At 40.2% G+C, this 21,487-nt stretch overlaps 1 protein-coding gene across 3 annotated transcripts in view; it reads left to right on the top strand.

The window, feature by feature from the left end:
- Window positions 1-21,487, top strand: part of CLASP1 (cytoplasmic linker associated protein 1) — a 269,767-nt gene that overhangs the window by 151,694 nt on the left and 96,586 nt on the right. For 2 of the 3 annotated variants that reach the window (XM_084807323.1, XM_084807309.1), the window contains 9 exons: window positions 731-866; window positions 2,235-2,305; window positions 3,456-3,515; window positions 5,616-5,693; window positions 6,926-7,093; window positions 8,042-8,091; window positions 10,119-10,286; window positions 18,999-19,106; window positions 21,112-21,138. In XM_084807323.1, the coding sequence (XP_084663449.1) occupies window positions 731-866; window positions 2,235-2,305; window positions 3,456-3,515; window positions 5,616-5,693; window positions 6,926-7,093; window positions 8,042-8,091; window positions 10,119-10,286; window positions 18,999-19,106; window positions 21,112-21,138 (866 nt within the window). The remainder of the gene's footprint in view (window positions 1-730; window positions 867-2,234; window positions 2,306-3,455; window positions 3,516-5,615; window positions 5,694-6,925; window positions 7,094-8,041; window positions 8,092-10,118; window positions 10,287-18,998; window positions 19,107-21,111; window positions 21,139-21,487) is intronic. The other variant, XM_084807315.1, reaches the window with a different exon arrangement.

Below are 21,487 nucleotides of genomic sequence, written 5' to 3'. Positions count from 1 at the left end.
TTGGATACTGCTGAATCTCTTCTCACACTGCCAGTAATTCAGGCACTGAGAGAAATAGTTATGGAGGCTATGAAAAAAGGGTTGTAAATCTCACCACTATGGACAGCATTCCTATTATTGTTTTTAAAAGGGCATGGCTGTTTCTGGCTTAACTGCCTGAAAGCTTCCTTTATATCTAACCCCTAGGCTAAGTGCTATGTATTACTAGCAGACTAGGAAACAGATTTTTTTTAAATGGTGGAAAACTATAATATTGTCTCTAGGTTCAAACTGAGTTCAGGGTGAAAGTTCAGGTAATTCCTTTGGTCCGGTGCTCCCATTGGTGGGAATTTTATCCTGGAGTCTGCATTAAGGAAGGGCATTAGGGCGCTTTTAATAGCAGCTCTGAAATTCATACATGTCAAAGCAAGATGGACCTGAAACTGACAATGCTCAGAAACCAAGCAATTTAGCTGTGCCCCCTGGGCTATTCTCTAGCACCATGACAGTGACCTTTGCTGAATGTATCACTAGTTAAAACTCATATGAAAAATAAAGCGCATCAGCTGTTGGGGAAAATTGGGAAATGTTTTCTTAATGCAATATGGTGTTGTAATCTAGTGGTAAAATTTCAGGGACTGAAAGTAGCACAAGGCCTCCAGTTCAAAATAAGGTATGACCATCTTGACCTCCAGTACTCTGATGATGATGATGATGATGATGATGATGACATGATTCTTGTTTACTTCAGGCATTTGTCATCTGTCTTGGGTAACAAGTTTGACCATGGGGCAGAAGCCATCATGCCAACGATCTTTAATCTCATTCCCAACAGTGCCAAAGTCATGGCCACTTCTGGTGTAGTAGCTGTTAGATTAATTATTCGAGTGAGTATCTCTCAGAGCATGTTTGAATCATGTTACTCATGAACACTAGTAGAGAGTGGATACAAACATGAAAATCAATCCAGTTATCAGGCACTCCAGATTTAGACATCTAAATCATGTCTGGCAGTCAAAAGAGAGGTTCACTTGCTGCTGCTTATAGTGTGTGTGTGTGTGTGTGTGTGTGTGTGTACACATGTACTAATTTCTACAATGTTCCTTCATAGAACGTAGCCAGAGTGGAAATTGACAAAGCCATGAAACCAAGTAATTTGGCTCTGCCCTCTGGGCTGCTCTCTTAATAGTATGATAGTGATATGTGCTAAATTTTGTACACTCCAGTGAAAAACAAAGCACATCATCTGAAAAATATACTTTTTGCTGAAAAACCCATCTCAAACTGAGAAAGCAGGCATGCAAAAATATCTAAATTCCTGCTGCATATGTTGCTGCAAAGTTGGGCCTTGTTGATGATCCCCTGCTATTTATTTTTAATTTAACTTTTTAGTTTCTGTTTGTGTGAACAAGAAACAAATCTATATCTAATTCCATGTAAATGTCATTGCTCTTTAATCACTGTTTAAACATAGCTGTTTAATCACAGATTTTGTGGAAACAATCTGGTGTGAAGAAAGTGGACAGGGAGACATTTTTTTCTTTCTCCCATTATGTTTGAACCTGGGGTCATCCCATGAAGCTGACCAATTGTTGGAAGATTCAGAACAGATAAAAGGATGTACTTCTTCACACAGCACATAGTTAAATTATAGAATTCACTACCACAAGTAGTGATGGCCACCAATTTGGATGGCTTTAAAAGGGGATTAGACAAGTTCATGGAGGACAAGGCTATCAATGATTACTAGTCATGATGGCGATATGCTGCCTCCAGTATCACAGGCAGTATGCCTCTCAGTACCAGTTGCTGGGTAACATGAGTGGGAGGGTGCTATTGCACTCATTTTCTATTGTGGGCTTCCCACAGGCATCTGGTTGGGCACTGTGTGAACAGAATGCTGGACTAGATGGATCTTTGGTCTGATCTAGCATGGCTCTTCTTATGTTCATATGTGGATATAAAATTGTAAAATACAGGGCTGTAACTCAGGGATATATATTAAAATCTGTACAAAAAAACCCTATTACTTATATTAATTCTGCACATTAGAATTGCATATATTTCCTTATTTAATAAAATTTATTCTGCTAGTCATGGAGAGGGGCGAATGGCTATGTTTGGGAGTGAAGCCCTTTTCAGTGTGCTTGCTTGAGTTGGAACACATTCTTTTCATTTTAGCATCTAAATAGTTTCAAACAGTTTGTTTTCAACAATCCTCAGGATTTCCCTGCTATTGTTCTTTCATTCTCTAGCATACGCACATCCCTCGACTAATTCCCATCATCACCAGTAACTGTACCTCCAAGTCTGTTGCAGTTAGAAGGTGAGTTGTCTTTTCTTGATAACTGGCTTAGCAAAACCTACAGGATTCTTCTTTTGCCTTTGATGCGAGTGTTTGCACGTTACTTAATACGTGTCTAAGTATTTGGGTTGGCCTCATACAACAAACATTGTAGATGAAGTGAGGATCATGCCCCTTATTTGAACCAACTAACATTTAAAATGCTTGATAAATACTTTGCCAGACAGAAATTTTACTTAGATTGGATGTTTATAACTTAACAGCTGAATAAATGTAATGTACTGCAGGTGGGGCAGTTCCTGGTGACTGTTTGTAAGCTATAAATACCAGTTCTTCAGCATATTTATTTTATTTATTTATTAAATTTCTTAATCGCCCATCTGGCTGGTCACCTGGGCTCTCTGGGCGATGTACATCAATACAAACAGTTTTAAAACAATAAAATTTTACATTAAAACATCATATTTCTAAAATTACCCTAACCCACCCCAGAAGCCTGCCTGACCAACCATGTTTTTAATGCATGGTGGAAGCTCATTAAAGAATATGCTTCTGCTTCCTGAATCCTGGCAGGTGAAACTTGGCATACTGGTATTGACCTATAAAACTCTAAATAGTATGGATTCCTCTTACTCTAAAACATTGCCCCTTCCCTTTAGGGAGTCTCTGAGATTATCCACAGGTGGTTGTTGTTGTTCAGTCGTTAAGTCGTGTCCAACTCTTCGTGACCCCATGGACCATAGCACGCCAGGCCTTCCTGTCCTCCACTCTCTCCCGGAGTGTGCTCAAGTTCATATTCATTGCATCGGTGATGCTATCTAGCCATCTCATCCTCTGCTGTCCCCTTCTCCTTTTGCCTTCAATCTTTCCCAGCATCAGATGCAAGCTCACAGTTAAGGGCACATAGAATATTATAATAACTGTACCACAGCTACAGAACTCATATTACCCAGAAATTCACAAAAGCCTGAGCATTTTTCAGATGCATATGTTCTTCTGTAGTGCTGACATTTTAGAGTCCTTGAATTAAGTTGGTATGGAGTTCACAAAAATATTTTGGGAGGTTGCAATTTCATAAGTTATACTTAATCTTTTTTCAAAGCATGTTGTCATCTATATTGAGTTTTTAGCATAACAATTAATGTTCATCCCTCTTATATATTTATTGTAGGCGCTGCTTTGAATTTTTAGATTTGCTTTTACAGGAATGGCAAACTCACTCCTTAGAAAGGTAAGATGTGGTAAAATAATAGAGGAAGTATGCTTCCTCTCTGGCCTCATTTTGTTTTGGATGAAATTTTCTGATGGACTTAGGAGGGGAAGACCAGCTCCATCTAGGTCCTCCATACCTCAACTGTCACCTGGTAGCAGCCATTCCATCAAGCTGTAGCAGGAGAAATGTGAAACAGAGCCACTTGGTTCATCCTGAGACTGTTTCTGTCTCAACTGGTCCTTATAAGATTTTCTATGTAAAATTAAGAATTGGTGCCTGAGTTTGCTTGTTTTCCTTTTCCCTTTTGTGTCGTGTCTTTAAGCTTGTAAGCCTGGGGGCAGGTATTGTCTTGTGTTTATTGATCTGTAGCCCACTATGGAAACCTTCTTTTGGCTGAAAAATGCTTTAAATAAGCAGGAAAGGGGGTGAAATTGGTGAATCCTTTTAAAAATAGAGCTTCTGATGGCACCAGGGCAATAAGATCGCAGCACTGTAAAAATGCTGAGTAGCATAGCATTTAAAGGGTTTCAAGCCAGTTTGACTACAGAGAAGGTATTCCTTGGACTATGTTCATTCAAAAATGTTTGACTGTCTTACTGCTTGTAGTCAAAAAACAAAGCACAGAGGAGTTTCATAGCCAAAACGTTTATCACTAACTTGGGTAGATAAATGAGAGCCAAATTATACACATCTGCAGGGAGTGCAGATCAAGAGGGGAGAGCATGAGGAGATTGTCACAGCAGCTAAAGAGATGTTTCAGTCCTCAGCCAAGTTATAGACAGCATCCAAATGTCTTAGCTGTAAAGTTAACCACTTGGAGATGAAATAGCTTGTATAGATTACATCATGCTTGATAGATGGTTGGATCTGTGAAGAGTAAAGTTTCATCTGCTTGATGCCTATGACAGTAAAGCTTTACTTTTCAGTAAAAAAAGAAAAAAAAAGTACAGCATACTATCTTCCTCAATTCTGTGCCTCCTGGGCTAAGAGTAGGGATGTACAAGAATTTAGTTCCTGCTCACAAATGATGCAAATACGTTTGCAACCCCAAACACATGCACACAGAAACACAATTCTTGGGAAATTTTCACAATTTCCTGAACATGTGTTTGGAAGTGCACACTTCTGAAAATGCGCTTTTGCACACTTGTATATATGTGCAAATCCACCAAAAATCCACATTTTCACACTTTAGCTTATGGGGGAATATGTGTATTTTTCCTAATGTTAATAAAAATGATCAAGTTCGGAACACAAAGGAGGCAAAATGACCTTCAAGGAAGAATTCTGAGAGCCTCAATGAAGTCAAACATCGCATGTTTACCCATCCTAGCTGACAGTTAGTTTAACTATATTTGGCATCACCCCAATCCAAATGAAAAGGATAACAGATTACAGAGTTTGGGAGATTAATATGATACATCCCAGTTCACCTTTTACTTTTTCCCTGAGGTAAGAGAATGGAATGTGCAGGTAAAGATTTTCCGCTAGAAAATAAGAAAATTGGATGTCTGTCTGACCTCCCTCCTAAGGATGCTTCATTGGCTTCTTGTCCCATTCTACATCAGCAAAGTCTATCCCTAGGGCTTTTGTGAGACTTCAAAGTCAACCAAACTGACCACTTTCCCTTTCCTCACAGAAGGTGGACAGCAGACATTGAATCATTGTGACAGCTTTGCTCCCTCAGCAATTGGAATGTATGAATTTTTTCTGCAGTCACATTAGCTCAGCCAATTGGTGTCACAAGCACAATACAATATAGATGATGATATCGAAGATGTTTGTTCCACAGACATCCTATAGATTCCTGTATGGCTTCAGTAGAATAAGTGTGCTTTAGCATTTCTATACTTTTAGGCTTCTGTGGTTTCCAAGTAACTAAGGAATGACCTCTGAAGAATGTTTCTTGGTGTTTCTTATGCAAGGGAATAAAATGGAATACAGCTGCCGGGCACAAATAAACAACCAAATCCTCAAAAAGGATATTGTGTAGCAAAGCAAGTTCTCTTTATTCAGGAGAGCTGGATAAAGTTCTTATGAGGTCCAAGCACAGTGATGTAGGAATGGTTTTTGCCCCCTCCCCCTTCCAAGGCAAATGATGTTATCTTCTAATCTCAGGCACATATCAGTATTGGCTGAAACAATAAAGAAGGGAATCCACGATGCTGACTCTGAAGCACGGATAAAAGCCAGAAAGTAAGTGGATATTTTTCTCTTTCCATTGCTGGTTCTATCAATGAGCATGGGCTACTGTTTGCTATACAGCTGAAAGAAAGGCAATAAACCAGTGTAGAAATTTGAAGGAAGTTGTTTTGTAGTGAGAGGCAGCATTGGGCCTTTAGGAAATCAGAAACCAAGCAGACATGCAAGAGAAAGAGACACTGCTGTTTTAGTGATATAATAAGGAATTTATTGTAAAGCCTCAAGCATGCAAGGGTGATTCAGAAATATTCTAAATAAAGAAATAATAAGTGCAGTGTTCTCTGTAGATGACTCAGGTTTCAACCCTGTGTACACGTTTACCTGGGAGTAATTCCAGGTGTGGTAAACTACATTTACATACTCCTAAGAAGATACACTTAGGATTACATTGTAAATTTGTCATGGTTTTGGGTTGTTTTAGCATGGCTTGTTCAGAAGTTTAATGCATGTTCTCATTGACTGGGTTTGGACAACATTGTAAGCCATGTTTGTTTCAGAATGGCTTGTCATGTTGCCCAAACCCAGCAGCATGATTTGTTAACCATGCACAAGCTACTTTGGCCAGGTTCGGACAACATGACAAGCCACCCGGAAACAACCCAGCATGGCTTATCGTGTTGTGCAAACCCAGCCAGTATGTCCACTTTTAAAATCTTTGTTCAGTGGTTCTGAAAGGTCAGACACTTGCATTCTAAAGGTTTGCTGGTATTTTTAGAGTTACAGTTTGTGATGCCATTCTGTTGCCACCCCAGAATTCAATTTTCCTTATCCACAGTTTGTTCCTTAATCTCAGGAGCAAATACTTGCCTTAGTTCAATCTACAAGAGAAGTCCAGCAATTTCTGTATTACGTTTAGCATGTGATTGTTGGTAAACTGAACGTAATGACCAAGTGGTAGGTTATGAAAGCGTGTATTGTACTCCCCATTGAGATCTGCTTAGTTTATTATAGGAGATGCAGTCAAACCTAAAGCCTTCCTCTGGTTTCTGCTGTCAGTCTCTTTCATGCCAAAGTGTTAAAGCTATTGAAGATAATGTGTGGAAGCATAAATAATTTATGTGAACATAAATAGATGTAAATATGTTTATTTTGATTACACGTTGATTCTACCCGCTCCCCATGACATGCCTGGCTTTTCAGTTGGTGAGGATGCACAGTAGTCTTTCTGGTTGTTAGGTTTTGTCATGCTAATAGATTGTTCAATGTCCAGTTAATTTTATTTTCAGGTGTTACTGGGGCTTCCACAGCCATTTTAGTCGAGAAGCAGAACATTTGTTTAATTCATTGGAATCCTCATACCAGAAAGCCCTACAGTCTCACTTGAAGAACTCTGATAGCATAGTATCCTTGCCTCAATCAGATCGCTCCTCTTCTAGCTCCCAGGAGAGTCTCAAGTAAGCCCTTACTTCAATTTTTTTTCTTGCTACCACATTAACTTAATACCTAACAAGTATTGTTATCCTTTCTGCTCCTTAAATTCATTCATCTTTGTTTGTAAAGTGGTACCACTCCTAGCATCTAAGAAATACTTGTTCAGCTTCATGTATATAAACTCAGTGGAATCTAAACTTAGATTGCATTTATTTATTTACTTATTTATTATATGGTTGTTGGTTTTTTACCCAGCTTTTCTTCATGAAAAATTCAAAACAGCTTATGATAAAATAGGAAAAATACACATAATAAACAATACTAAAAACAGTAAGCATTCAAAACAAATAATTCAGCAGATAATAACAGCAGCAATGATAAGAACACTCAGCAGTGTTAAAAGGGAGATGGAAAAGAAGCCCGGTGATCAATAGCTTACCCCAAAGGCCTCCCTTTTAATGAAGCAGTGAAGAGAATGTAAAGATGGGGCTAAGCTGACTTCCCTGGGGAGAGCATTCCACAGTGTTGGTGCTGAAAAGGCCCTGCACCGTGTACTCACCAACCATACTTAATTTAGTGGGGGAAACCAGAGCAGGACCTCAGATGTTGATTGGAACATGTGACAAGGAACATCTAGGAGAAGGCGGGCCTTAATGTACTCCAGTCCCAAACTGTGTGGGGCTTTAATGAGAAGAGCCAGCACTTGGGATCATGTTTTTATCAGATCCTATGTTGACATTTCAGCCCATATCTGCAGATGACCTCTTCCAGTAGTTTCATGTCTTGAAATCTGTGGAGTGGGTAGGCTTTGTTGTAACCTATTACAAATGAATGAAAGAAAGTCTCCTATTGTTGTTGGTCAGTCATTAAGTCGTATCCGACTCTACTATGATACGATTTTTGAGACTTTTGCTATTTATGGATTCAAAGAAAATCTGCTATTAAAATCCATGCTTTCTATTCATCTTTAGCCGTCCGCTGTCTGCCAAAAGAAGCCCAACTGGAAGCACTACATCACGAGGTGAGAATGAGGGACCTTGGCCTAAAGCAGGAATGGGAGCATGTTAAGAACCTCCTTCCTCTGCAAATGTCACCACCCTCACATTCATGCTAACTAAAAGACATGTGTTTGGGAAAGACAAGTCTGCCAGTCTAATTTATAAGTTTGCTCTAAGAACCTAGGAGATGTGCTACTAGGCAGAGGAGACAGTACTGGCCTTACTTACTATGAGACTGCTTGTGTTAAGATGCTGTGGAGACATCATTTAGCTACAAATGTTGCTGCCTTTTATGAAGCACTCTTGAAATATGAATAATTTCATTCCTACACAGTTTTCTGTTTTGCACATGACTATGGTAAATATTAACAGAATACCGAGAGCAGTCTCTGGCTACAGAGATTTAGAATGTGTGTGTGAATTCTCACTTACTACCTTCTACAAACCTTAAAGCAATACGTGGGAAAAATTTGGATTATTTTTCAAGGGTAAATGTATCTCTTCCCATAAGGCATTAAGTGTGCAGACTTGCTTGATTTTGAGAGTTGATTTGGGGTGTGTTGTAGATTGGGCTAAAATATGACATAGTTGATTATGATTTAGCCTGGACAGAGCTTATCTTATAGAAAACAAATAAATAAGTTTGTTTATTTAGGTCATTGTCATAACAACCTTGTAAAATGATTTATGAGTAAAGTGTAAAAAAAGATAACATCAAATGAACAATAATTTATAATTAAAAACAATCCACCACATTTTCCAGTCCACACTGTTCATAATGTGCCATCATTGCAACAAAAGCCAAGGAGGCCAACTTTTCTTTTATTTGCCTATTTCTATTTTCCAAAAGAAATTTGTTGTTGTTGTTATTTTAGAAGGATGTGGTTCCAGCTACCTGTGTCTTACCTCCTTAAAAATAAGACACGTCAAAAAGTAGTGAGGTAAATCCTCAGCCACATCCTCTCCACAAATACACTGTCTAAACTGAATGTAGTATTTCTGGAGTGGAAATCCAGAATCACAGATGGTATCTGCTGAAATGTTGTTACTTGTAGTGATAATAAGCTATGGAAGCAATGTCATAGACAGATAGCATTAACATACCCTATAAAGTTTTCTTCTCATACAGAAGCTACATCAGAGCAGCAGTGTGAGTTAATTCAAAACAAAGGGCTTAGTGGAAGTAGGTTAATCTTCATTTTATACAGAACAGAGTCAGGATGGCTTGAGGAAGTAGGAAAGGGGGATATTCGATTCCTCATTTCTTTTATTTAAAAGCAAGACCAAACAATAGAGCTCTCAAATTTATTTTATTTTTCTTGTTAACTTAATGCATATGGTCTATGTTGCATGGGCCTCACTAGGTTAGTCTACATACAGAATGGCTACCAGAACCCTGGCAAAACAGCAGCTAAGCAGAGCTTGAAATGGCCAGAATCTTGTTTCTTTCCTGAAAAGTGTGTGTGTGCATGGGGGGACACCTTTATTTTGCTAAACAGGAAGATGGATGAAGAGCATGAAAAAAGGCATTTTTAGATTAGATTCCACTTTTAAATTAATAAAAAGATATGAATGTTTGTTTGGTTTCTAATATAGTCAAAAAATTAATAATATGCTCAGGAGTTATGATAATTTTATGTCTATGTCAGTCCCTAGTTTTTAAATTAAAAAAATGGGAGTGAGGGGTGGATTTTCGAAATTGCATTGATTAATTTAGTAGGATAATATGAAGTCTTACAAGAAGAGTCATATTTGAAGTTTGATTTTTATTACATTTTGGATGTAGTTTCTAGTCTAATCTTGCCCGTCCTAATCAACAATGTAAGTATAACTCCATCCCACCTTTATAACAATTTATTTTCCACGGTAGTGACTTACAGGAGCAGTCTTGTGACAAATGATTATTTGGGGATGGAGGAAGAAGAGCGAATGTCCTTAACATTCCCAGTTCCCCTGGCAGGAATTTAAAGGCTTGCGCTAAATAAGAGTTGTGAAAAAAAGTTCTTTGGTATACCTATCTTTAATGGTGGACTTCTCTTCTTTCTCAAAGCCTCTACAGTGAGTGCAAAATCTGTGTCAGCATCAGGGTCTCTCCAACGTTCTCGCAGTGACATTGATGTGAATGCAGCAGCCACTGCCAAATCAAAAGTAACATCTTCATCAGATGTTCCCTTCAGCTCTGCTGCAGCCCTGCCCCCAGGCTCATATGCATCTCTAGGTAAGCTTATTTGCTTTCACATAAAGGCGAGCAATAGTTATACAGGGGGAAATGTGTTTTTAGGGAGTCCTAGTCTTCTAAGGAAATATTGTTTGAAAAACATTACACATCTCATCATATGAAATAAATAGGTGCTTGTTTATGAAAACTTTAGCTAAAACAGCTAGTTAGGTTTCTAAGATGCCTGAGAAATTTTGGAAAAAAGGGTTTGGTTTTTCTTGTTGGTTTGTTTTTTGTTGTAGTTTGCCCCAGCAAAGCCTCTGTGTATTCTGTACCAAACACTTTCAGATTGTGCAACATTACGAACAAAGATTCTGTGAAAGACCGTAGTAGGTACAGGAAAGATGGCCTGTGCTGTTCCTTCTAATATACATTCATGAGAATTCAGTGTAAACTTGCATTTTGTTTCCAGTGGGAATTGTTTCAGTTGAGTATTACCAGTTTTATTTATTCTTTGTGGTCTCCTCAGCAACTATTATCTATATCAAGTAAGTTGAAGACAGGCTAGGGAGATTATCAGCACTTGGACAAGTCTGGCTGAAAATTAGTCTTAATTTATCAGAGGAAATTAACTCTGTTTTTATAAGGAGCGGGTTATTAGTGCTCTGGGAATGGGTTATTGTGATCCATGTTGTAAAAGCAATGTTTGAAGGGTGTTTGAAGACCACTAGTAGTGAGTTTGTGGAATACTGCAGTATACAGCCACTGCCTGCTACTATTGCTTGGCATTCTGGCTCTCCTGAAAAAATTGTTCCATCAGTATGAAAATCTGCAGTAGCTGTCAAATTCTACCTAATATTCTGGGGAGGCAAAATTGTAGAAATTACTGAGGCCTGTGTATGCAGCAGGCTACAGGAAGAATATTTTCAGGATGAAATGGACCATTATCTCTCCTACAGAAAAAGCTAAATTCCATTAAGCATTTGGTCTTAGGTTAGCTAGGTCCCCACTCCTTCTTGTTCTTGGTCAGTTTGCATGTTGCATTCTTCAAGCAGAAATCTTGTCAGCATGAGTTTTTAGTGTCTTCACAGAATCTATGTGAACTTTATTACTATACTTGTTTATTCAGTCACTGCTTTTCCTGCAGCTAATCTTGTAGCCCTACTCCCATTTAAATTCCAAGGAAGAACATGCTCCTCAACTTAAATGTTTCCTTTACATTACCAGAAGGTTCCCTTTGATTGCTTTCCTCTGCATTGCAGACAAAGAGTGGTGCTCTTCTTATATTTAAATCTGTGACTGATTGATTTTCAGGTAGTTATGACACCTGGGTGCACATACCTTACCATGGCTACTTTCACTGTAGTCACTGCACAAGAGGCCTCCGCTAATCAAGTATGAGACACCTGTATTTCTACAAGCAGCTTCTACCACAGGGGCAGGCTACCTGGTGCCCTCCAGATGTTTGGACTACAACTCCCATCAGATCCAGCCAGTGGTCAGGATTGTGGGAATTGTAGTCTCAAACATCTGGGAGGGCACTGGGTTGCCTACCCCTGCTCTACCATGTTTCTGTAAATCTCTGTCCATGGTACAAGTATACATGAGTTCTGGGGGATGCAAATACAGAAACAGAGAAAAGTGGTTCAGAAAAACAAACTAGTGTTTATAGGGCTATTATTTCTGGTAGCTCGGAGAGTAATTTTTTGGACAGCCTGCCCCACTGTACGCTGAGCAACATTTCTTCCACCTCTCCTGCAGGATATAAAGATAGTACAGTACTTACTCCAATTAAAAGCCTATTGCCATCTCTTTCTTCCATTCTGCATTCAATGCGTAGGTAGATTAATATAAGAGCCATTTATACCTCCTTTAGCACCATTCATACTTCAACCTGCAACATCATTCAAACTTGTGTTTGTGCTATTTGATCGCATTAAATGTGATCAGTGCATTATGCAGTCATTTCTTATTGTCAGCAGGTGGAGCTATTATAATTATATCTGCTATAATGAGCAGTCTGGTTAAATCAATAGCATCTTATTTATAGTACTTGTGTACTCTAAGTAGTATATAGGCCTCTCAAACTGGTTTACATGAGGTTTCAGAAACAATAGTCTATAAAATGTATAGTGGAATTAAAAGTGTGATTGTTGTAGAACAAAAAGAAAGTTAAAAGTCAGATGGAACAAAAGTGGCAATAAAGGAAAGAAGCAGAAGAAAGGCAGCCACAGTGAGGGGCAGGAAATACAATGAAGATCTGGGGATAAGAGTTTGGGGCACCCATATATGTTGTATGGTTATTTTGGCTCTAGGTGCACAAAAGTTTCATTTCTATTTAACCAACTAACTTTAATTATTTTATTTATTTATTGTAGCTAAATACACACTGCCCGCTTCTGCTGATGTTACTAACTGTTCCCTGTTATCCCTCTCCTTATTTTTTTTAAAAATTTGCTTAAAGATGGTACTACCAGTAAAGCTGAGGGTAAGCAGTCTCTGTTAACTGAGGTCTGTTTCTGGCTCTACCAGGTCTCTGTCCTCACCCAAGTGGTCCCTGGTCTTCATCTGTGTTCACTGGTGCCTTTGCATGATCTTTGCATGGCGTTCTCCTCTTGCTCATGTTGATACTGTTGGGTACCCTTCACTGTGTCTTTCAACGCACCCTTGTTAGGCACAATACGTAGTAGAACATCTTTTTTCTAAGTAGTTCTTTGAGCTTAGCCTAACAGTGTTGAACACTTTGTGAATGTCACTGCACATTTGCAATTTATTTTTATATAATATATAATACATACATGTGTACAAACCCCCCTCCCCAAGATTTATTTGATTTATATTTATAAAGCGCATTGGAGGCTTACCTGGTTTATGTAGCTGGAAATGTTGGACTGTTTCTTTTCTGTAGGAGAAGTGTTAGAAGATGTTCCAGTTCCTTGGCCTTCTAGGCTTTCTGTTTTGTTAATTCGCCAGATCTAGTATTTTTTAAAATGTACTTAAACTTTTTGTATACCACTTGATATCCTAAGATCTCAGAAGTGGTTTACATAAAAATACATAAGCTACAATATATAAACAAATGTAAAAACAACATAAAAAATAAACACATTTAAAACATTACAAAAATACTACAACAGAGCAGCACCATTACAAGTCAGGGTAAACCTGACTTCTAACTAGTAATCTTTGTAATAACAAATAGCTTCACTTTCTTTGTACTTGGCTGCTCTATGAAATCCTGCTGTCTCTGACCAAGATGTGATTCAGACATAATGCTGACCAGAGTTTAGGGATTGGGAATGGTGTGTGCATGCACAGATTTGGCATCACTACTCTCTAGTCTGTTTCAGCCTTTGATATATGACTGTCATCATTGTCCAGTTCAAAATGTAACTGGGCACGCTCCTAAACACACATTGACAACCACATATTATACATAGATTCTCAAATTGTGTTTCAGAGGGTTACACTGAAGCTGGATGTTTGTTTGTTTATTTGTAATACTTGTATACATCTTAATATAGTAAAATCTCTAAGCAGTTTACATACAAAAATGCTTAAAATCACAGTTAAACAGACATGTAATACAACATTAAAACATTTTAACATCCAGCAACAAAAGAAACAATAAAAAGAGACAAATATGTGGTCATGAGGGAACTGATATACATGAAGAAGGGTGAGGATACATGATCAAATGGCCCTCTTCTAATCTCTGAGCGTTCAGTGCAAGTCTCAACCAGGCCCAAGTAGAAAACAAAACAAAAGAAGGCCGCCTACTAAGAGGTGATACTAGCCCCATTTCAGATATTCAGTATGGAGGAGTCTGGAATCCAATACTTCCCCTCTCTCCCACCCCCTTGCAGCCACTGTGGAAAGAAGCATTATGAGGTCACAAATGTGGCCCTAGAGGACCTCATAGAGGTCTGTAAAGGGGTATTCCATGGGAGGGGTGGAGAGGAAAGACCAGGGTATGAGAAATCCTATAGTCTTTCCAGCCCTCTCTAGATTGAGGAAAAAACAAAGGAAGGATGGAGAGGCAAAAATCACCTCCATCACTCCTGCCACCCTGCTGGCAGCAGTCCAACGGGACATTGGATACTCGGAAACCTCTGAGATCGAAGGCAACTGTCCCAACAAGGGTGCAACCCATAGGATTGCGCCCTCAGTTACAACTTTTAGGTTATAATCCTATCGATTGTTCCCTTGATGATCGGAAGCCTCTGAACCCAGAGGCTTCCAATCATCCAATACAGGGCGGGAGGAGCAACGGAGCCAATCTTCACCTTCCCATCTTCCCACCCTGCATATTTCACTAGATGGGCTTTTTAGCAACAGCACTTCAGAGGTGGAGGGAAGAAGGCTGGAAGGGGCTCAGGATAAGTCATATCCTGGCCTCTCCAGTCTACTCCCCTCCTTGCCCACTGGAACGCCCCATTTTCACCCTCTCTGAGGTCAGTATTCTAACCTCAGAGGGCAGCTGGTGCAGTTTTTTCCACACTGGCTGTGAGGGGGTCATGGCAGGGGAGTGTATCTGTGACTCCCCCTTCTAAGGTTGGAGCGCTGTCTCCAGCCATGGAGGGGGGAATCCCCAGTATCTTATGGCCTCTTAGACAATGTCTAGGGGCCATAGGATTGTGCTTTTATGGAGTCTTTTGAAAAAGTGCTGATTTCTGTTTAACTTGTCATGCTGTTTGAGATAATTTTAACTTATTCTACTCATATTTCCAGACGGCAAGTATATAAATGACAAATGCTGCTGACTAGCTAAAACCAGGCAGAAAATTTGTGTTGAATCCTGTATTAATTATTTTTAGACTAACCTATAGCTTAAAGAGCAGGTAGTAGGGAGCTAGAAGCTTCATGACTTTTTGCTAGACTTTCTTATATCACAAAGTACCAATATTAAGTTGAACTGGTTTCATTATTGTTGTTTGAATTATTTTGACCACCACCACCATTCCTGTTTTCTGTCAAAACATTTGTTTTTTTTTAATGAGTTTAGATAGGGAAGGACTTGTAGATATAATCACTTCAGTGTAGATACAGTGTGTGTGTGTGTGTGTGTGTGTACGTGTGTGTGTCTTGTGGGTAACTAACTTCCTAATTTTGAGTGAGCTTGTTAGCAGACAAAATTGTGGATGGAACTGGGAGAGCATGAAGACGAATGTTGTGTTTTTAACATTCTGCGGTGTAGGCTAACGCTTCATCCTCAGAACAGAGAAAATTTGGGAGCACCCCCACCCCACCCCTGTTACATGGATAAAACATGCACAGAAATAACTCCTTCTTTCTCTTTGCCATCACCCTGGGATCTCCCTACAGTGCCATGATCCCACCCAGCTCACCCAGAACTGACTCCTAATTCATTCCCTCACCTTCATCTCCTGAGGGATGATTCTATTAACAGCCTAGGCACTCTCATGCACCTTTCATATGTGGTTTATAAATGTTGTTGTTGTTCAGTCGTTCAGTCGTGTCCGACTCTTCATGACCCCATGGACCATAGCACGCCAGGCCTTCCTGTCCTGCGCTCTCTCCCGGAGCGTGCTCAAGTTCATATTCATTGCATCGGTGATGCTATCTAGCCATCTCATCCTCTGCCGTCCCCTTCTCCTTTTGCCTTCAGTCTTTCCCAGTATCAGGGTCTTTTCCAGAGAGTTTTCTCTTCGCATTAGGTGACCAAAATATTTGAGCTTCAGCTTCAGTATCTGTCCTTCCAATGAGCACTCAGGGTTGATTTCCTGTAGGATGGACTGATTTGACCTCCTTGCAGTCCAGGGGACTCGTAAGAGTCTTCTCCAGCACCACAGTTCGAAAGCATCAATTCTTCTGCGCTCAGCCTTCCTTATAGTCCAGCTCTCACAGCCATACATTACTACTGGGAAAACCATAGCTTTGATTAGATGGACCTTTGTCAGCAAGGTGATGTCTCTGCTTCTTACTATGCTGTCTAGGTTTGCTTTCCTCCCCAGGAGCAAGCGTCTTTTAATGTCATGGCTACAGTCACTGTCCGCGGTGATCTTGGAGCCCAAGAAAGTAAAATCTGTCACTGCTTCCATTTCTTCCCCTTCTATATGCCAGGAAGTGATGGGGCCAGATGCCATGATCTTAGTTTTTTTTAATGTTGAGTTTCAAACCAGCTTTTGCACTCTCCTCTTTCACCCTCAACAAGAGGCTCTTGAGATTCTCTTCACTTTCTGCCATTAGGGTGGTATCGTCTGCGTATCGGAGATTGTTGATATTTCTCCCGGCAATCTTAATTCGGACCTGTGATTCATCCAACCCGGCGTTTCTCATGATGTACTCTGCATATAAGTTAAATAAGCAAGGTGACAATATGCAGCCTTGTCGTACTCCTTTCCCAATTTTGAACCAATCGGTTGGCTTATAAATACAGCCCTATAAAATATATTTTTCATGTGGTTGCTTGGTGTTGTCTTCACCTGCCTCCTTCTCTCTCCTGATCCTTCTTTTGTTAGATGGCCCTGTGGTGGGGCAGTCCAGGTGTTTCTGCTCTTTTGTTAAGGTTCATTTCAGGGGCTGCTGAAACTGTTTTAATGATGATAGTTGAGGCTGTTTTTTCTTGACTGTACTGGGGAAAATCATAATGTTTGGTGCAGTACATTTTTCCTGCTTTCCTTTCATATATTGAATTAACTTCATTATTGTGGTACCAAATATAGCACCAGCTCCAGCAGTGCTACCCTGAGGCAATTCTGAAAAGAGCTTCAGAGAGAGAAACATCAGAGCACAAAAAAGACCCTAACGTGTAATGGGAATAACTCCTACTAGGTATCAGACAACTTGGTATGTCTGATTGTATGTGACTTTCCCTGAAAGAAGAGAAAACGTCACACAATACAATAATTGAACTGATTTTCTTTTTCTGGTTTTCTAAAATCATTCTGTTATATAACCATGGTAAAGTAGAATGGTATCCTCTGGCACACACCAGGTAATTTCCACACAGAATAAAACTGGCTATGGATAAGCGCCACATGGGGTACTTTGGGTACCAGTTTTGTGACAGAAAATATGATGGTTCGATTCAGGACATGTGGGCTGAGTTTGTCTGGCAGAAAAAGTGGGAAACAAACTCGCCATCTTGCTTTGTGTTTACTGCTTATACTGACCATGAATGGACTTTAGGAACCTTTCCCTAGAACAGGGTTGGGAGAAACCGTGACCCTTCAGATGTTGTGGGATTCCATGTCCCATCACTCCATCTAGGATGGCCAATGGTCAGGGATTATCGGAGTCGGACTCCAACAACATCTGGAAGGCCACAGATTACTCATCCTTGCTGTAGAAAATTCTGGAGCAGGTGTTGTATTGCACGGGAGTCCTCTGACAGACATAAAATGGCAAGGAGAGTTGCACACAAAACCTTCAATACAGTCACTGAACGTTTGAGGATGAGTGAAATCATACCTGTTAGCCATGTCCCTTCCATTTTAATGTATGTGCCAGCCATAGCCCCTGCTGGCCACATATTTGTCATAAATGTAAAGGGGCCATACACACATATATAGATGTACACACATGGGGGCTTCTCTGTCTAGCGGGAACCCTGTTAGCCAGGGTTCTTGCTCATGTGGAAGATCCCCTACCCATGTGCATCTGTACATGTGTAGGGCCCCTTCATCATGATGCAAAGTATATCACTGCTGGGGACATGTCTGGCACATCACATTGGGGCCAGGGTTGGGAGACCCAGTCCCGCTGCCCCCTCTACACATAAATACAATGCATGGAGGAGGACTCCCCCACTCCCTTCCCCCAAGTAAGTGTCAGGAAATTACTTCTCATACATAGTAGTGTTTGGCCTGCAGGACAGCTCAAAATCACTCTCACTGCCATGCTAGAATATGCTGTATATTTGAAGACTGACCTCAAACACTGCAATCATACCTTCTTAGAACCCCATTTCTGTTTCTATTGCAGTCCTCTTGTCTTTCTTTGGAAATATTGCACTTCCATGCAAAAAGCATGTGCTTGGAAGCAAGTTCCATTTACAACAATTGAGCTCATATTCAGACATGTTTAATTAAGGTTTTAATCTTAAGGTCCAGGCGTATATAGATTTCCTTGTGAGCAAGTGCCATATACATCAGTGGTGCTGACACGTCAGTGTGCTTTGTTGTTGGAACCTTTAATGTCTGTTGTGTCTCTGTTTCACATCTGTAAAGCAGAGATAATATTACCAAGTCCTATTTAATATTAATTTTGAGAAGCAGCCATTAATCCCTTCCTAGCACATGTTACTGTGATTACTCTTTCCTTTGAACATCCACAACCTCCTGTCTCCTTATTCCCAATTTCCTCACCTGGTTTTGCTTTACTTACTGTTAACTCCAGCATCATGCAAGTTACAGGGTTGAACTTTGCTTTTCTGTTTTCTTGCAACATTATTTTTTGGCATAAATTGGTTTTGGAGTGCTGTACCTTTTAAAAACAAAAATAATTTAACCAACAATTAATTCTTCTGTGGTTTTGATTCTGTGGTTCTAAATATATTTCAGATATTGGTAAACTAGGATGGTTTTCTATGCTTAGCATAAATAGATGGGTTCATCCTAGTCTGAGTATACAGGTGAGGGAATAAGCCATCAAATACCTCATATCTGATATTTTGGGGATGCTGTTCTCAGGCCTGTGTTAGTCTTTTAATCAGAGCACAATGCCAATTAATGTAAATATGTGGGTGAGGGAAGATTTAAAACACAATCACTTTAATTAGTTAACCACTGCTTTTTTTGTTTTCCCCAGGTCGGATCCGCACAAGGAGGCAAAGCTCTGGAAGTGCCACAAGTATCACCTCAACACCTGCTGACACTCGAGGCCGAAGCCGAGCTAAAGTGGTTTCACAGTCCCAGCGTAAGAAGCCATTTAGTCTGGTTTGGTGGAGGGGGGTTGTATATTTTTCCACCTTTTTTTCAGCGCCTATCCTCATAGAAATCAAAATTTCCTTTCACTCCTGTCAGTTTTGTTTAATATAAAGCAGTCTCTAAAGGCCTTATCCAAGACTATGAACCCAACATATTAGGCATGCTTGTGCATATATAGAAAAATATCAGACCAGTTTTCAGGAGATTTGTTGGCTCTAGGCAATGGCTACCATCTCTGTGTGTTCTTCGTTAACTTGTATGAATGCTTACTACTTGACATATTATTTCATTATGAACACATAAGCTGTTTGAATTTCTTACTTGTGTTTCACACATGCACAAATTCCTGTGTTCACACAATGTCTAGACCTGGAGGAGCATTCCTTTAGAGAAGCTGCTTCTCTCTGATATCTACCCAGGTTTTGTGCCTCAACCTGCCGGTAAAAGACTTGCCTAACATCCACAGCATCTGGGGTCTGTCCTTGTCTCAGGGATATCTCATGCAATTCTCATCAAGCATTAGGACTGTAACTCATCCAGCACCATGGGAACATGATGCTTTCCTAAGAATAGGGAGAATGTGCTCTCCTTGATGCTGGAAACTTGGCTGATTGCTTGAGTGCTGACAGTAAATGAGCAGAAGGGTCTGTATTTGTAATAATTGTTGAGAAAAAACTAGACCCTGAGCATCTCATAAATATTAGTTGGCTATATGCTCCTTTGTCCTTGTACTGTATGACCTATTAACCAGGTTTGGATGACACACTGTGGCTCATCGTGGTTTATTTAACCCACAATGAGCTGTGGCATATGTGGGCACCAGGTTGCATGTACAACCTCTACTCAGCAGTTGTTGTGTCTCGTCAAAGCTGGTTAGGCTGGAGAAATTAGGGGCTCGTTCACATGAATATTCAATGCCCAGCTGCAGCGTGTCATGTCGTGTGAACCTGGCAGTGAGGGTTGTGCGAGGGTTAAACAGACCTTACATAACTTAACAACAGACCATTGATTTTGTGAGGGTTGTTTAACCCTCGCACAACCCTCACTGCCCAGGTTCACACAAGACAAGCTGCCGCCCGGGGTTGAATATGCAAATCCCAGCTGGCACAAGCCATAGCCCAACATGGTGTAAATTCACCACGGTGGGCTGTTATGATTGTTTAAACCAAGTCTAGCACTCCAGTCTACCAAATGTCAGCTGCAGCTGCGGCTACTGCAACCTACCAATTAACAGGTACTCAGATGTAGTTTTATCAGTTGCTTGGCAAGTCTTCCGGCTGTGCTGCCTGTGATAGTTGCAATCCTATTTCAAGTGATTGCAAACGTGTAATATTACTATGAGGGCTGATCTGGTTTCTTGTTGTTTATCGTGTTCTTACAATTACCTTCCTTTGTGTTCTAAATTCTTAACAGAATTAATAAATTGTCACTAGCAAAAAGTAAATAAGGGAATGCTAGCAAATATTAGTTAGGTGACATTGTGCCAAAGAAGGTGGCTTCAGGATGGTTCTTATTGGATCCTGACTCATGAATGCACCAGTCATCCCCAGTCCCAACAGAACCATGCTATCATCTCCATTACTTTTCTGTGACTTGCAGCAGCTTTGCATATCCTGCTACTTTGCATCTGGTGGAATTGCTGTGTCCAGGATAATCATTCTAACTCACTGAGCAAGTACAGTGTTCTGGGTCAGCACATTATGCCACAGATCTTGGCTTTATGCTGGCACTAGAGTTGTAGTGTCCCAGTTGTTCTGCCCCAAATGGTTATTTTCCAGCTCATAAGATCATACCATAGGTGCCTGTTTAGAAATACTCATAAGAAAGGCTTTACTGTGCATTAATCCATAATAAACTGAAAAATGTGAGCAGTAATACATTTGTGAAAAAGCAATTCATGTTGTGTACAACTACCAGTGCTTCTTGAACTCTGTATTGTCTCGCTTTCTCTGATTCACTTTCTGCCTGTCCTTTGGTCTGCTCTCATAATCCAGGATCCAGATCAGCTAACCCTGCTGGTGGTAAGAAACACCTTCATTGTTTTTTCACATTGACCCAGTTTGCACGAACGTGGAGTTGTTAACAAGCCACAGTGGCTTGTTAACCCCACCACACGTGCTGATTGTGTGCTGGCCAAACTTCTGGAATTACCGGTGGTGGTGTGGCTTGCCGTGTTGTTCGAACCCAAGCAGTATAGCTTGTTTGAGGAGGCAGCAACAGCAACCTCAAATAACTCATGGGCTATGGTTGGGTTATTTGACGGTTACTGTGCCTCCCCCCCCCCAAAAAAAAAAAAAAAAAACAAGCCATACTGCCTGGGTTCAGACGACATGGCAAGCTCTGCCAGCAAGGATATTAGGGAAATCCGGT

Source organism: Heloderma suspectum, chromosome 1 (genome assembly GCF_057233095.1).
Source record: "Heloderma suspectum isolate Gila_16-S chromosome 1, 16-S_ref, whole genome shotgun sequence".
In the NCBI taxonomy this organism is placed as follows: domain Eukaryota; kingdom Metazoa; phylum Chordata; class Lepidosauria; order Squamata; family Helodermatidae; genus Heloderma; species Heloderma suspectum.
The sequence above is the reverse complement of the archived record's forward strand: the minus strand, read 5'-3'. Positions and strand labels throughout refer to the sequence as shown.